The sequence below is a fragment of the Taudactylus pleione genome, unplaced genomic scaffold, assembly GCF_031769625.1.
Source record: "Taudactylus pleione unplaced genomic scaffold, aTauple2 ptg000089l, whole genome shotgun sequence".
NCBI classification, from domain to species: domain Eukaryota; kingdom Metazoa; phylum Chordata; class Amphibia; order Anura; family Myobatrachidae; genus Taudactylus; species Taudactylus pleione.
The window spans coordinates 1,195,780-1,212,731 of NW_028284491.1; the positions used below are offsets into that span (position 1 = coordinate 1,195,780).

At 42.5% G+C, this 16,952-nt stretch overlaps 1 protein-coding gene across 1 annotated transcript in view; it reads left to right on the top strand.

Annotated features, from left to right (window-relative positions):
- Positions 1 to 15,813, top strand: part of INTS6 (integrator complex subunit 6) — a 59,763-nt gene extending 43,950 nt beyond the window's left edge. Inside the window, exons 9-18 of the mRNA XM_088469093.1 lie at positions 1,790 to 1,922; positions 2,696 to 2,790; positions 2,869 to 2,979; positions 4,409 to 4,624; positions 4,703 to 4,829; positions 6,250 to 6,392; positions 11,074 to 11,305; positions 12,352 to 12,711; positions 13,563 to 13,656; positions 15,141 to 15,813. Coding sequence (XP_088325219.1) covers positions 1,790 to 1,922; positions 2,696 to 2,790; positions 2,869 to 2,979; positions 4,409 to 4,624; positions 4,703 to 4,829; positions 6,250 to 6,392; positions 11,074 to 11,305; positions 12,352 to 12,711; positions 13,563 to 13,656; positions 15,141 to 15,234 — 1,605 coding nt within the window. The 3' untranslated portion in view covers positions 15,235 to 15,813. The remainder of the gene's footprint in view (positions 1 to 1,789; positions 1,923 to 2,695; positions 2,791 to 2,868; positions 2,980 to 4,408; positions 4,625 to 4,702; positions 4,830 to 6,249; positions 6,393 to 11,073; positions 11,306 to 12,351; positions 12,712 to 13,562; positions 13,657 to 15,140) is intronic.
- Positions 15,814 to 16,952: the final 1,139 nt, after the last annotated feature.

The following is a 16,952-nucleotide window of genomic DNA, read 5'->3' on the forward strand; positions in this document are numbered from 1 at the left end:
GAATGTATCAATTGCTTGTATAATTATATACTAGAGCAATATAGATGGCTTAACCCTCAGCTAGGAGCATATTCAATTGGCCGCATTAATATATTGTCATTTGGGTGAAATTCTGCATAGTTCAGATTTATGAGTTAGATGTGGAGCAGGTACAGTATATGGGGGGTGCTGTATACATGGGACAGGTATTTTTTACCTTGCCGGTGGGAGTTGCAGGTGATTTTTGAGTCATTTGAAGGTATTTTAAAAATCAACTTGTTGGCATTTTGACACCCCATGTATTAATCAAAAATTGGTTGCAATAGCCATGTTGTGTTTTTTGTGGCAATAACCTAGTGGCCAATTGAATATGCCTCTTGCCGCTTACTCTTCACTTTACTCCAGTGTTCTCTCTACCAGTACCTATAACTGCTGGATGTTGCAGATCTTAATGTTATTGACAGGTTCAGTTTTTATCTATTTTGACAACCTATATTTCCCTACTAATGAGCAGTGACTTATAGATTTCATGATAAAGCTACATACAGCCATGGCCAAAAGTTTTGAGAATAACACAAGTATTGGTTTTCACAAAGTTTGCTGCTTCAGTATTTTTAGATCCTTTTTGTCAGATGTTACTATGGTATACTGAAATGAAATGCTTGTAATTTTACAAGTGTCAAAGGCTTTTATTGACAATTACATTAAGTTTATGCAGAGTCAATATTTGCAGTGTTGACCCTTCTTTTTCAAGACCTCTGCAATTCACCCTGGCATGCTGTCAATCAACTTCTGGGCCACATACTGACTGAGGGCCGCCCATTCTTGCCTAATCAATGCTTGGAGTGTGTCAGAATTTGTGGGTTTTTGTTTGTCCACCCGCCACTTGAGGATTGACTACAAATTCTCAATGGGATTACGGTCTGGGGAGTTTCCTGGCTATGGACCCAAATTTTCAATGTTTTGTTTCCCGAGCCACTTGGTTATCACTTTTGCCTTATGACAAGGTGCTCCATCTTGCTCGAAAAGGCATTGCTCTTCACCAAACTGTTCTTGGAGAGTTGGGAGAAGTTGCTCTTGGAGGATATTTGGTACCATTCTTTGTTCATGGCTGTGTTCTTAGACAAAATTGTGAGTGAGCCCACTCCTTGGCTGAGAAGCAACCCCACACATGAATGGTTTCAGGATGCTTTACCATCCAAGAACAGTTTGGTGATGAACAATGCCTTTTCCAGCATAATGGAGCACTTTGTCATAAGGCAAAAGTGATAACCAAGTGGCTTGGGAAACAAAACATTGAAATTTTGGGTCCATGGCCAGGATACTCCACAGACCTTAATCCCATTGAGAACTTGTGGTCAATCCTCGAGGCGGGTGGACAAACAAAAACCCACAAATTCTGCCAAACTCCAAGCATTGATTAGACAAGAATGGGCAGCAGTCAACCAGTATGTGGCCCAGAATATGACTGACAGCATGCCAGGGCGAATTGCAGAGGTCTTGAAAAAGATGGGTCAACATTGCAAATATTGACTCTTTGCATAAACTTAATGTAATTGTCAATAAAATCCTTTGACACTTATGAAATGCTTATAATTTTACTTCAGTATACCATAGTAACACCTGACAAAACAGTCTGAAAACACTGAAGCAGCAAACTTTGTGAAAACCAATACTTGTGTCATTCTCAAAACCTTTGGCTATGGCTGTACTTTTGTTTTTGTTTTTTATGTATTTAATGTAAATTTTTTTTTCCTCTGGAAAGTATATGTAATGTGTGAGCACCTGGCACATTTGTTTTTGTTCCAAGGTTTTTGTTGCAAACAGCGCGAAGTACAGTGAGCTTGGCCATCCTTTCGGCTACTTGAAAGCCAGCACTTCCCTAAATTGTGTGAATCTATTTGTGATGCCTTATAATTACCCAGTACTACTTCCTTTATTAGGTAAGTCTTTGGCGCTACCGCTCTTCTTGGGTGACTTTTATTTACCAGCTCATGATTCAGGCCCCCTGAGTTATATTTATTCCCTTTTAGTTAATGTGTGGTTACACAATGGGTTTATTACTCTACATACTGTTCATAAAAAATTAGAAATGTTGCTACAAACGTCTTATGCCTATCCCTATTGCGCCATATGGCCTGACTTAGATTTTCTGCCACAGTAGCGATTCCCGTGCTTGGGCACTTTTACCAGAATCCTGCAAAATAATTTGCTTAATCTATTAAGTGTCTAATAGCGTACAAGTGCTTAGGACAGAGGTTCCCAAAGTCTGCCATTACAGTCCACGTTTTAGGGATATCCAAGCTTGAGTCCAGATGGTAAAATCAAATGGATTGAGGTACTAATTAAGTCACCTGTGCTCAAGCATGGATATCCCTAAAACGTGGACTGTAACGGCGGACTTTGGGAACCTCTGGCTTAGGATCAGTATTTGTTTCCCTCAAAGGCTTTAGTATAAAGTAGCAGCTTAAGCATAACGTTGAATGGTGCCAGTCACCCTCCCTTTACTTTTTTACCCAGATTACGTAATTCCTGAATTTTGTTCCCTAATAGTGTAATAAGAATTTAGGATTAGTCTTTATTGTCAGAAAAAAAATTGGTACAAAGTAGCAAATTATGACTTTTATTTCAACAATGGCGCAGCTAAGTCCAAGGTATGCAGGGCACCGAACGTATTGCCCTTATCTTTATATTTTCTCCATTTGTTATATTGCAGACGACTTATTTAAAATACACAAGGCTAAACCATCCCTGAAATGGAGGCAGCTGTTCGAAAACTACTTGAAGGCAATGCCACCATACTACATAGGAGTAAGTCATAGTCTTTGTCACCAGCTATCATAAATGAATGTTTAGCAATGTTACTAACTTGCTCTCTGATATTTCCAGCCTCTAAAGAAAGCCTTAAGAATGATGGCTGCTCCGAACCTAATACCAGAACACTTGGAATATGGGCTGAGTTACAGCGTTGTCTCCTACCTCAAAAAACTCAGCCAGCAGGTAGAGTGTGACAAGTAGTCTGGGCTCTTGCTCTGCCTTGCTGCTGATGGCTAGCTTGCTGCCAGGCACCAGTTACAGAATGAATGCTGTGGTGACCTAGTTTTTGGGGAGAACACTGCAAACCTGATCAGGTGCCTATCTGACATGAAGATTTCTGGCATTTCTAAAATACTGTAACAATAGCTGGAGAAATGGTGATAAATTTTAGTGTTGTGAAAGGCGTCCCATAAAATGAGGCAATTGGCAGGTGGGTGTGTGAGGTTTGATGGCGCATACTAAAGATTAATGTCATAGATGAATATTATAGCACATATTTCAGTTGGCTGTTTGCTGAGCAATGGACAAGTGTTAGGTTTTACCACACATAAGGGGAATGTAATAGCCTGTGAGGTACAGGCATCCGCACTATTCCAGCGAGTTTGCCCTAATTTTTTTTATTTTTTACGTGGCAATCGTTTTAAGGGCAAAACCAACCTTGTTTTGTTTTTTAAATTATTGCTGCATTAAAAATTAGGGCAGAGTAGCCGAAATCACACTGATGTCTGCATCTTGCAGGTTATTACATTTGCCCCATAGTATTTTGAATAATGGGGCCAAAAAGCTCCTGGTCTAAAAACCTTGTCACATTTTAGTCACTTATCTGGCAACCTCCACATGTTCATAGATGTAGTTTCTCTTTAGTAATATCTTTCTAATCACCATCCCATACAGGCCAGTTGTATGCGGAGATCTTGATCTGGGCGACCGCTGCACCTTCACTCCAGTCTCAGTCCCTGAACACTGTATCTCCTTCATACTGATAGTTCCCTCTCTCTGGCTTCCGTTACAAGTCTCCTCCTTGTACTGATGCGTAGTATTGAGGGGTGACCTTGTCTAGGCAGTGCCTGGGTGATATGCTGCCACTTCCATTTCCTCACACATGACATAACAGTGCTCACTGGGATATACCAGCACTTGGATGTTGTTTGCCTAGAACTTTTCTTTTAGAATGCTCTCCATGTTCACAGCTATCGTATCCTTCAGATTCATGGTATGACTGACTAATGTTTGAATTGGGGGGGGTCTCGTATTCATAAAAGCTGACCTTTTTTGAAAGATTCCCACGTGAAGGATAATTAAAAGCCAATTATTAGGGCAATATCTATCTTCTGTGTAAACTTGGAGCTTCCACAGTAAAGGGGTTGAATACTTATTCAAGTATAATTTTACATATAGATTTTCTTAAACTGCAGCTAAATGAACTGAGTTTGTGTGTATGTATATGTGTGTATATGTGTGTGTGTGTATGTGTATATATATATATATATATATATATATATATTTTCTATATACCTCTATCTTGTTTATAAATGTTTTCTGTGATCAATCTGTTGCTTACAACCTTATCATGCCTTTTTGGATGACCGTAATCTTTCTCTTCTTTCCGCAGGCCAAAATGGAATCTGATCGTGTGATTGGTTCCATAGGGAAAAAATCCCCCCAGGAAACTGGTATCAAGGTTAGAAATGGCGCAAGTGTCCCGTCACTAGCTATCAGGAAGGATTTTAAACAGCTGCTGCAGGAAATTACAGGGGAAGTGCCACAGAGTCCACTTGATCTAAATGTGAAGGAGTTTGCAGGATTCCAGATAGCGCTGCTGAATAAGGTATGTCTGTCACCGCCTATATGTACTCCCATGGGGTCTAGCTGTTGTCATCACTCAAACACCTTTATATTTGTGCAGGAACTAAAACCACAGACCTTTAGAAACGCCTATGACATCCCAAGAACTAATCTCTTGGATCATTTGACCCGAATGAGGGCGAATCTTATGAAGTCCTCACGCAGGGTTTTCAGCGGGCAAGATGAAGGTGCGTTGGGTTCAGTATGTTGGTATAGAAGTGTCTGTTTTCAAAGGTTCTCTGTAAAGATACCCTGCACCCATGTATATTTACTACAGGCAATGTAGATGTTCCTGTCATTTTGCCCTGATGTGCTATGAACACACAGGCTAGAAAGTACAAGTGTGACGCTATCATTAGGAAATGGGTAATATCTAAAATATTGGGAACCTCAGTAAATGCTTCTCATGGCAATAGGGCCATTTAAGGAATTGGAAGTATGTCAGCAGCTATTATGTCGCGTTGGCGTGTTTGTGCTAAGCTGGGTACACACTGGAGCAATGTCGTTCCAATGTGGTAAAATTAGAACAACAAATCGTGCAGTGTATATGTATGATGTGCGTGCTCTTTCGGTTGCATGCAATGTCGTCGGGTTTGATGTGCTGCACATGAAACTTGACTATATCGCATGCGGGGCCATGCAGTGTAAAGGACAGAACGAGTGATCGTTCCGTCGTTTATTAGATCATTCTGATGTGTACCCAGGATCCGATATGTTGGCACATCGGCTGGGTACACATCACTTAGTAAGAGTAAGGCTGGGTGTTCTAGTTGCCACTGTTTTAGATCTAAAATAGGCTTGTGTGTAACGGGAGGACCTAAAGATGCAAACGTTCAGTTTCAGTAGAATGATCAATTCTACCAACACGTTTTGAAGCAAAGATTTCTTGTCTTGTATACAGATTGCTGGGAGCACAGGTTATTATGGAAGGTCTTGTGTAGTAGTTGCTAATATACTTAGTGAATGTGTACTTTCTGTTCAGAATAAATTTGTATCCTAGATACGGAGTTTTATTAGTTCAGATACCTCTTTCTACAGTTGAAAATGTAATGTGGGTGGCATTTGTCAAATTGTGCTCCAATATAGAACTGTACCTCAGCAGGTGCCAGGGTTCAAATGGTCCAGTAATGGAATAGCCGCTTCCAGAATTTACCCCGTTTATGTAGACTTGGCATTATAGCAATTGGGAATAACACTGCTGCCTATTGGTAAGTCTGCTAGGAGTGAATCGCTGGACCATTGGAAGAGCCCTCAGGGAGAACCAGTTGATTCAGTAGAGAACAGACCGACCTAAAGTGAAAGTAGAATCCTGTATTATAGCGTAACTTATTGTCCTTCACTCAAGAGTAAAATTATGCAGAGATGAAAACTGCTATTACATGGAGAACATAGAACACAAGGGCCATCTGAAGAAACTTATCAAAACCCAAAACTGTAAAACTGGCCAGGAAACACACATCCTGACAGATTGCACTGGTTTCTGTTTAGTTTGATTTAATAATATAGAATTTCTATAGACTTTTTTACCATTCCAAAAATGTCTTTATGCAAAGTGTGTGGCGAATGTTACCGACTGCCAGGCTGTGTTCTAAATCCATCCCTCCACAGACCAGATGCACAGTATACCCATAGTCCAGATGGGAAACTACCAGGAGTATCTGAGGAATATTCCTTCCCCACTGAGAGAGCTGGATGCCGATCAGCCCAAGAGACTGCACACGTTTGGAAATCCATTTAAACTAGACAAAAAGGTAATGTGTTGTTATTTATTTTGTTTTTGCTTTTCAATAAATAGTCTTGTAAGAGAGAGTGATTATAAAATGGCTGCCTTGCCTGGTACCCTTCATGAGTGGGATATAGAACCCATGGAAATTACTATACAAAATGCCTCCTCCAACCCTGCGTTATGTCCTTCATACCCATTATGTTGACTGTTTTTTCTTCTTTCTGTAATACTAAACCCCTGAGATTGTTTTTGATGTTGTAAAGCGACTGAGTCCTGATGGGGAAAAGCGCTATATAAATAAAATTTTATGGTAATTATTAGAACTTTGCAGCCAGCTGCTGAATGACAAGTGGCAATGAAGGTGATGGGAAAGCAGACCTAATAAAGCAGTTGTTCCCAACCAGGCCTGGAAAGCCCAAACAAACCAACCAGAGGGCTGGCACTGGGCAACACAGAATGTGCATGTCTGTGGACATAGAGCTGTATGTGTGAGGAGTTGCCTCGTATGCTGGCACCGAGCTGTGTATAGTAGCTTTGAGGCTGCAAATCCTCTTGCTGGTTGTGATGCTATGTTGGATGCAGAGTATCTGTTTTTCTTCCATAGGTGACACAGGCAGAGACCATGGGTATAGGGTGGAGCTGGACGAGTCTGGGCACCAACTAGTTAAGCTAATTTTCTCAGCAGCCCCGGCACCTTGCCCCCAACCTAAGGCAGGCCAATTTAGTTTGCTCTGCAGTCTATGCATCTTTTCTTTAAAAAAAAATTCTGAGTGGGCAGCGCTAGGCATCCTATAGGACGTCCGCACTCCTGCTCCACCAGCCCCCTGCTTCAACGGCTGCAGCACTGGCGAGTGGGTCAGTGTCTTCGGTCGGTCCCCCAGCACACACCAGGGGGGAGGGAGCTCGGATGGTGCTCAAAGGGAAGAGCTGCTCCCTGCTTACAGTTTACATACAAATAAATACAATTAATTTCACAAAAGAATACAAAAATAGAATTGAAAAAGATGAAAATATGAAATTGATAAAAAACTCTATTTAAAAATGAGTGGAGAGAACCAATGAGTGGATACACAGCACGCGTTTCCTGAGGAAGCAGACGTTTGCTCTGTGAAATGTGTTGCTAGGTAAGCAGATGTTTGCTCTGTGAAACGTGTTGCTAGGTAGCCACTCATTGGTGTTCTCCTTTCATTTTTAAATAGATTTATGTTTTGAAAAATTTTAATTTTTTAAAAAAAATAAAAAATAAAATTTATATTCTATTATGAAATGTATTTGTATGTAAACTGTTCTTTTCATCTATTGAAAGTTGTATTTGGTGTAATTGGATTACACCAATATAGACTAATAAAACACATTATTTAACTGGGTTTTTGCAAGAGCTTTTCTGAATCCAAGGACCAGTATTACGTTCCATAAACTCCACAATAAACTGACGGACATCGTTTTTTAAAAGATAAATGTCCAAGGCTTTTATCACACCCCATTTAAGGTGAGTATACAACATTATTCTGTAAAACCTTGTATTGGGTGTACTGATTTGCACTATGGAGGCTTGTCATGTGATTTTTTTATTTTTTTTTTCCATCAAAGTGCGGGAGGCCGTCCTTTGCGGTTTCCGTCACCTTGATGGCGACCGCTTAGGATGCCTGAGGGTGAGATTTTCTCTCCTGGGACTGTGCTGTAGCCTTTCAGGAAAGGCCCCAGATCCTAATTCTTCCAACTGGAGGGCTCTGTTCATGCCCTGCTGGCCTCCTGAGTATGTGTTCCAGTTCCCCTTAGAGAGGCAAGGAGTTTTTGCCAGTCTTTGTTCAACTGGAAATCCTCAACAGGCTTTTTGGTGAGTCTGTATGGAGTCTCTATCCATCATTCTGGCTCTGGGAGATCTCAGGGCCTCCTTGGATTTCCTGAAGGTCTATTTGCAATTTCCTATCTGGCCCAGTCACCAGAGTTTCCTCTGGCTTGCGGTCCGAGAGGAGCATTTTCATTTTCAGACATTGCCATTTGGTTTTTCCAGGGCCCCTCAACTTTTAACAAAAGTCTTGGTAAATCATTTCAACCTTCTCTAAACAACCTTCTGATCCTTCCCCAGTCTCTGTATGTTCTCAAAGAACACATCGGTCTCTTCCAGTCCCACAGAAAGCTCATCAATGGGATGTATTCCACCTGGACTCCATCACAGGAGCTGTACCACCATCTGGGGGCCTTTCTGGATTACTGGGTTCAGCGGGTCTTCCTCTTACCAGGAAAGCTTGGGACCTATAGGCCAGGATTCAATCAGTGTCAATACACTTACATTCAGATCATGGGCTCGTTTGTCTCCATATTCATCATGGCGCAGTATGCCCAGTTTCACTCCCAGCATCTTCAGATGGAGGATGGTCCCTGTGGAACAGGTCCCACCAATAGCTCACACCTTCCTGCAAGGTTCGGCTCTTCATCTTGTGGTACAGGTGTCCCACTTAGACAGGGGCTGCCCCCTTTAGGATTCCACACTGGGTACAACCTTCCAGGGTCGTTTAACAACTTCTGTGAGCAGAGTGCCGATCAACTTTGTGGATCTCTGCACAATCTTTAGAGCTCTCTGCCTGGCTCGGCTGCTCCTATAGCATGGAAGAAGGTGAGTCGCGTTCTCATTTGGGTGGTGTCAACTTATGGCTCTGTCGGTAGTCTTCCTCCCCAGAGTTTGGAATAGGAAAGAGCTTCCTAGGGCACCTGGGCATCTACCCAGGCGGATGGGGGCTTCGTCCAGACGCCTTTTTGGATCCTATTTGTTCGCTGGTGATGGCCAGATATCGCCTTGATGGCATCTCGGCACGAACACAGACTACTGAGGTACTGCTCCTGTACCAGGGTTCTCTGAGCACTTTGGGTGGGCGTCTTGCCAGTCCGGCAGGAATTAATTCTCTCGTTTGTCTTCCCTCGGATTTCATGGATTACGCAGGCTGCAGTGGGAGGGGGGCATGGTAATCCTGGTTGCCCCTATGAGTCTTAGTAAGCCTGGTATGCAGAACTTCTATCAACGCTCTGCTGTATCTTCCTTGTGGCTGGATCTTCTGTATCTGGGCCCGTGCTTCTATCCGAATCTGGCCCGTCTTGTTGCTCTTGACTTCAGGGTTCTCCAGGTCGGTCATTCGTACTATGCTGTAGGCCTGTAAGTTCTCCTCTGAAAGACACTAACTGTTGGGCGGATTTACTCTACTAGGTGTTCTAACTGGAATTTTATTCTCAGGATTGCCCTCTCTTGGATCCTCTCCCTTCGGTAAGTGGGGCTGGATTTTGTCCCTCTGTCTCTTTTTGGAAGTTGCAGGTTTCCACAAATTCTGTCCTCTTCAGAGACTGATTGCTCTGATGCCTGACGTACGAATTTTCCTTCAAGGTGTTATCCTCGGACGGTGTTGCTCCTCGATTCCTTGGCCTTTTGTTTGTGGTGGTCCAAGCTCTTCAGTCATCGCCCTTGGGCTCTGCTGACATTCGTTGGTTTACATGGATGATGGCTTTCCTGTCCCTCCCCAGTGTTTTTTTTTTTTTTTTACTGGGACCGGGCTGTTCTTTGAGTTTGTCATCACCCAGGACTGTTTGGTCCCTGTGTTTCAGGCACTTATTTTTCTACAGTTGAGGCCTCTTTGGATTGTGCTGGCCCTCCGCATATTTGTGTTTAGGGGATCTCTGTAGGACGGATCCCCTTCCTGTGCTTTACGAATTCTGTAAATGGGACTGGCCGGTTTCCACACAGGACTTTTGGCTCCGTTTGATTTTCAGTCACACTTCAGCGATAGAGGTCCTTTCTGTTCCATCTTTACAGTCTGATTTTTTTTTTTCAAGGGATTGGTGGGTACTTCTTGGGTGTCTTAACAGAGGTGCCTGTTTTGAGCAGCTTCGTAGAGAGGCCCTTGGTCCTCCACCCATACTTTTTTTTTTTTTTTTTTTTCCCGATTCTGTTCACTTGAAACCTTCGCTGCCACAGGCACAGCTTTTGGCCAAAAGCGTTCTCAGTGCAGCTCTAGCATGTCCACTACCATAATTGAATTGTTTTGGGACGTCCCATGGTCTGTCTGTGTCCCATATGAACTATGAAGAAGAAAAGAGGACTTGTCTTACCTGGTTAAGTCCTTTTCTAACTCCATAGGGGACACAGGCCGCCCATCCTGACCCACTGGGCTGGCAGGGTTTTTCCCCCAGTCCTTCAGCATTTCGGGGTGTTGGACCACTATGTGTAGGTCTGTTTTTCTTCCCTTTCTCGCTCTTTCCTTGAGCTTGCTGGGAGAAGATGCTTAACTAGTTGGTGCCCAGACTCCTCCTGCTCCACTCTTTACCCATGGTCTCTGCCAGTGTCTCTTTATGGAGATCGAAGAAAAAGACTTAACCAGGTAAGACACGAGTCCTCTTTTTGTTTCCCAGAGACTATGGGTAATTTATTCTGCTGTATGAAGCCCATGAAGTAGGTCTGTAGTGAAGTAAATTACTGTGTGAGACCTAAATATGCTGCCCATATTAGGAATGGAGACGAGTCCTAAAGACCTTTCTCATAAGGCAGTGTAGCACCAGCTCCTGCCCCGTCTGTGGATTTGTGAGTCGCTGCCTGGCCCAGCTGCTGAAGCTGTTCTGTTTTACATTCTGTTTTTATTGTAAGAAGCCCTATTTCATCCTTTCTAAATCTCCCATTCAAATACTAAACATCCCGAGTTTTTTTTATTTTATCCACCCAGGGGATGATGATAGATGAAGCCGATGAGTTTGTGTCGGGTCACCAGAATAAGCACAAGCGCCAAGGAGAGCCTAACATGTTGGGGATTCCTAAAAGGAGGCGATGTATGTCACCATTACTACGAAGCCGACCTGTGTCTCCTGTCACGAACAATCACATAGGAGGGAAAAGTTCCCCATCTCCTGGGACACAAGCTCAGCCAGACCTGCCAAAAACAGATGGTGTACTAAAACGTATGTATCACATCTCATGGGTTCCTTTTTTTTTTTTTTTTGTACACACCTGCATGATGGCGCTGAGGCGACCTGTGACTAGCATTCAACAAGTTGCATTAGTGCCGGGTTCAGGAATAGAGAGCATTGGGGCGCGCAGGAAGTTACAATGTTAGGCTACCATATGATGTGCGCACTAAATATCACATGTATCTAGTGCTGGAACATACGACATAAGATCACACGTAATTTAATTGACCCCTAAATGTTTTCCCCTTTTTTAAATTGTTGATGGAAAAGGGAACTGGTGCTGGTCTAGGTATATCCGCTGGCTCCTGGCTTGCGGAAAGTCAAGGTTCTCCCATGAGCCAGATCATCAAGCGCATACATATATTTAACTTCACTGGCCAACTACCATACAGAATATACGTACATGGACAATAGATAATGTAGAGAACAGTGTGTCCCGGAGCAGAGGAAAGGGCTATTTATGGAAATGGTTAGGTTGGGGATGCTTTCCGACAAATTTTAAAGTGGGGAAAAGCCCCTTTTTAACATTTTAGATTAAATTAAATTTGCTTTCTAAAGCAGGGTACGCACTAGACAATGTCATCCGATCTGGTGGATCGGATGACACATCGTCCACATCGGGCAGTGTACCCGCTATGTCGCTGGCTATGCGCTTCTGCGTCATCGCCCGTCGGACCTGCATGCATAGTCAGTCATGCAAATAAACCGCCAAAGCGCACAATAAGCTTTACAGGCCGGATTACTCTGTACTCTAGAGCTTTTATAATATTTAACTTTAATTTTGTGATTAAATAAAAATGATGGATCATACATTTGTCTCAAACACGTGACATTTTTCTGCATACCCAAGTCAGTAATGGGCAGGATGTACTCTTGATCACTACATGTATCTGTGTCTGCCTAGTAGGTGCCACTGCAAGGCAAAATTATGTTTGGCTCTACCTTGTAATACTATGTTGTGCCCCCATCTCACTGAACAGACCGATCAGTCACAGTAATGCCTAATATAAATCATACACTCATTTGAACTGTTTTAGACCCTGGTTTGAATAACGTTATTTTGGCGGAGGATGCTGTAGAAAATCACGTCGAGGACCCCATCTCCACAGACCTGTTCATGGATAACTTAGAGCAGTATGAGACTTTGTCCCAGGTTTCCATGAACTCTCTGGAAAGCGTGGACTCCGCAGAAGATGGTGACACTGGTTTTGGTTCCAATAACTCTGATCTATTTATTGATAGTCCAAGCAAATCTAGAGACTTGGGAAACTGCTTTGGAAATGATGCAGCTGCATTTACACACAAAATGAGGCGGTTACGACCGTGCCGGAGCTATGAGGAGGTAAACACTGAGCTGAGAATACGAATATTGAAGGAGATCCGGAAGCCTGGAAGGAGTAAGTGTAAAGCACATACGTAATTCTTCACATTTAATACAAATGTCAGTTATGAGTAGTCTTACAGATGTGTCCTCGTACATCTAGCCTCAATACGCCACACAGCGTGACTTGCCTGGCGTGAGTGAGCCTCCAGGTCCCATGCTACTCTGCTAGTGTCGTATGTTTTTGGTTTTGTTTTGATTTTCTGTCGAAAATGCATCTAAGTTGCGATGTGACCAGGATGTACCAGATGACACTGCTGATTAATTTGATGTGTACGCACCAGAGTCTGTATATGAGCCAAAATGGAACTTGGAATGAGAAAAGCTGCAGCCACTACATGGTAGCACTTTGTATACAGATTCAGACACTCCATTGCACAGATATACAAGTGTCACAAATGAAATTAGTCAGCACAGTCTGCTGGTGCGTCCTAGTCAGTGCATCCTAGTCACATCTCATCGCGACAGTCTTTTCTTTGTTTTACTGAAAAATGTGTCTAAGCTGCCTGGCACGAGTAGAGTAGCATAGGACCTGCCGCACCGAGAGGGGCTTATTAGCATGACTGCAGCAAAGACGTATAAGGATAATCTGTATTTGAAGATGTATGTTTGTGATGAGACTTCTGCATTCCTTTACTGTATCCTGTGGCCACCCAGAAATGGCCTAACACCTGGTGAGCTGGATTTATCTTCTAGATAAGTTACCACGAACGTATAACATCTGATGTACGGGAAGATTAGAGCTGAATTCATGAGACTTTTGTAAAAATGCATTAAGACTGCGCACTTCATGACACTTTCGTATGAATTAAGACGTGAACATTTCTATTTATTTTTTTTCTTTTAATAATTCTTGTTTTCTTTAAGAGTATGAGACCATCTTTGCTTTGTTAAAAGACGTTCAAGGTGATCTACAAACGAGGCTTCTCTTCTTGCAGAACGTTATCAAAGAAGCAGCAAGGTAGGTGGTGCGGGTTTTGTATTTTATAGCACCATTTTGGTGATTGGCATTTCTAAGCGACTTTAGAAGCATGATTACTACAGCAAATATGACAGCCTAATTTATACTTTTAGGAAGTGGTGTGTTGTAAATCAAATGGCGATGCCTCCAACTAAACTTTAAAAGGAAGGTGGCAATGCTTGACCGATTTTAGATAGAAACCTAGAATTTGACGGCAGATCAGAACCACTTGGCCCATCTAGTCTGCCCCTAATGGTCAGGGCATAAAACTTCAGCTCACCTTAGTGTAGCCAATCAACAAAAGTGTAATTAAATGAAGTGACTTTAAAGTCTGTGGCAGTGGTTCCCAAACTGGGTGACTTGAGGACCCGGGTTGGTGGTCCAGAACCAAATCAAATTATTTATGATCAATGTGATGAGAAACTAGTGCTGAGGGGCGCCACTCATAAAATGTGGAAAAACCGTACCATGGGCCTGATTCACTACAGATCACAACTCCGATTGTGGCTGCGATTACACACGCAGACTGGCTGTGATATGCTAATCCATTGCGATTGCTGTGCCATCTCAGCACTACATAGGGACGCCCACCTTACCTTACACCTTACACACATCTGTAATGTCTAGCAAGACTGCGAAACAATCGGTACGCACGCTGTGAGTACTCGGGCTGTGTATGGCAGCTCAGAGGATAATTTATGCACGCCCCTGTAACTGCGCACTCAAACGCACTGGCACGCCTGCTTTTTGCCAGACACCCCCCCCCCCCGTCAGTCACCACCCCCCAAACTGCTCTTCCTGTCATTCACACTGCGGAGGGTCTGCGTAGTGACTGCGGTGCCGATCGCAGTGGCCGGTTCACGCATGCGCACTGATGCATGAGAAAAAGGTAACAATCGGGTGATTGTGTGCATAATTGCAGTTGCGATCGGTAGTGAATCGGGCCCCATGTCCACCACCACATAACTGAACCCAAATCAGACAGGTAAGCCAAATTTACTTAATTTAGGAATTGTGCGAAGTTCCTCAATATGAAACGTTTGACCTTGGGGTGCTGTGAAAAAATGTTGATGCTCTAGGGCGCCGTGATTCAGGAAAGTGTGGGAACCACTGGTCTGTGGCATAGCCTAACCTTTGTATGGTGTTACTTTTGAGACGCACTATGTACATAAAACTAAGAACAGCTTCTGTGAAATGCATATCGTTAAACATAGGATTGTCTACTTTATCTGTTGGATTAAAAAATCCGCAGAGTAAGGTTAGTCTGGTCTGGCAACAAAGGTTATGCCCATATTGTAACATTGAAAAACGCAGAATGAAGCCAGTAAGCTAATGCAATGAAGGGCATTTACAAACATGAAACTTCATTATAAATTGCATTAATTTTTGTAAATGGGAAAAACACTTTAAATTGCAAACATTGAAACTGCATAATACAGTTTGTCCATATCCTGAATGGTAATTTCATGCTTTTGTCTATACAGATTTAAAAAGCGAATGTTAATAGAACAATTAGAAGGCTTTTTAGAGGAAATCCACAAGAGGTCTAACCAGGTCAACCACATCAACAGCTGTTAAGTGGCCTCACAGAGAATCCCCGTCTGTCACCTGGGAGGGAACAAACTTGGTGCACCTACAAGTACACCGGTTGTGGCCAAAGAGTCAAAACCATCAACACTGAACTGATTGTACACTTCATACAATGTTTCTGATTTTATATTTTTTCCACACTGAGTGTATCAAATCAATATGATGCCTTTCATGGAATAATAAACAGATATGTTTCCGGTGGCCACTGACACGGTATGCTGCTTTTTCTCAGGTTCCACGGTGTACTCTTAACCTCACATTTTAGTTGGTCACTGGCTATGATCGGTGTGTTTGCCAAAATCGTAATGTTCCACATATGGTTTTCTAACATCAGACGTCGGCCCTGTCTGCATCTGTCCCGCACGCTTTCCATGAAGAGACCTTTTTAAAATCAGCCCTAAGTTTGTAACCCAAGCATAGCTAGACAGAAGCACACATGTTGAACAGGATAATATTTTGTACATAATTATTTTGAATATATTATTGTAAGTTGTACAGGTGTATTTTGAAAACTATTTAAAGAGGCACTTTTGTTATTCCATCAATAAAAAAAAAACTCTATTTTAATATTCGTCATGTCACGTTTATTATAAGTTTTATATATTAAATGCGATTTATGTAGTCTCTATAGATTTCAAATCAAATATTACACCTGAATTATGCTGCTTTCTCAAAGTTATTAGTCTCATTCATAGGTTTCCAGATTTATATACTGTCACTGGGGAGGAGGGGGGGAGGGTTAGGTTTAGGCTGCAGGGAGAGGTAGGGGAAGGATAGTATACTTACCTGCTTGTCGGGATTGTAACCCAGTCGGATGCCGGCATCAGGATTCTGAGCATCAGCAACCCTTACCCAACCCTTGTCCCCATATAGGAACCTCTCCTTAACATTGTTTATTATGCAGTTTATAGTCTCTCACATTGAGAACGGAAAACCCTTGCACTTATACTTTCGACCTCCAATTGTATCTGTGGACCATAAAATAAGGGGTTCAGAGAAAAGCCATTTGGAAAGTCTTCACATTACAAATAATATATATAACGTATATATTCTGAAAACCAAACCTTGTTTCATTGTAGTATAGGCGACATCTACTCTAACATGTAATCTGGGGTACACTCTGATACTGGGTGCAGAGTTTTAGTTTAAGCCGTAATATTTCACCCCCTCTATACCCTCCCAGCCTCCCCCATACCGTGTATTAAAGGATTTCTACTCCTCAGTAATACCTGTCATGTGAACTGTGGGGTTGGCTATAGTTTGGTGGAGGAGGGAATCTGTACTACAGGTAATGGGCCAGAGTTGGGAGCAGTGGAATTTGCACGGCAGGGGGGGCAGATGTAAAATATCTATAGTTGGGAGGGGTGTGTACTAACTGCATTCTAAATTTTAATGTAAAAAAAGCTGCCCAGTATTTTCCCTGCATGAAAAAAAATAAATTTGCACCCATTGCAATACAACATGGTGTATTCCAGGAGCAAATTGAACCTATTTTTATTTGCTCTTAACTCCAAGTCAGGCCCAGTGTGTCCTTGGCAGAAATGTAAGGTGTCCCAGATAGCTCAGTACAGGACACTAAAGGCTGCATCGCTGACCACTCGCATACAGATGACACCTGAATAAGCATATGATGCCTTTTCTTCATGCTACATTAAATAAACCTGCAGTGGAAAGTCATTGTCCTTCAGGCTGGCTATACTCAAATA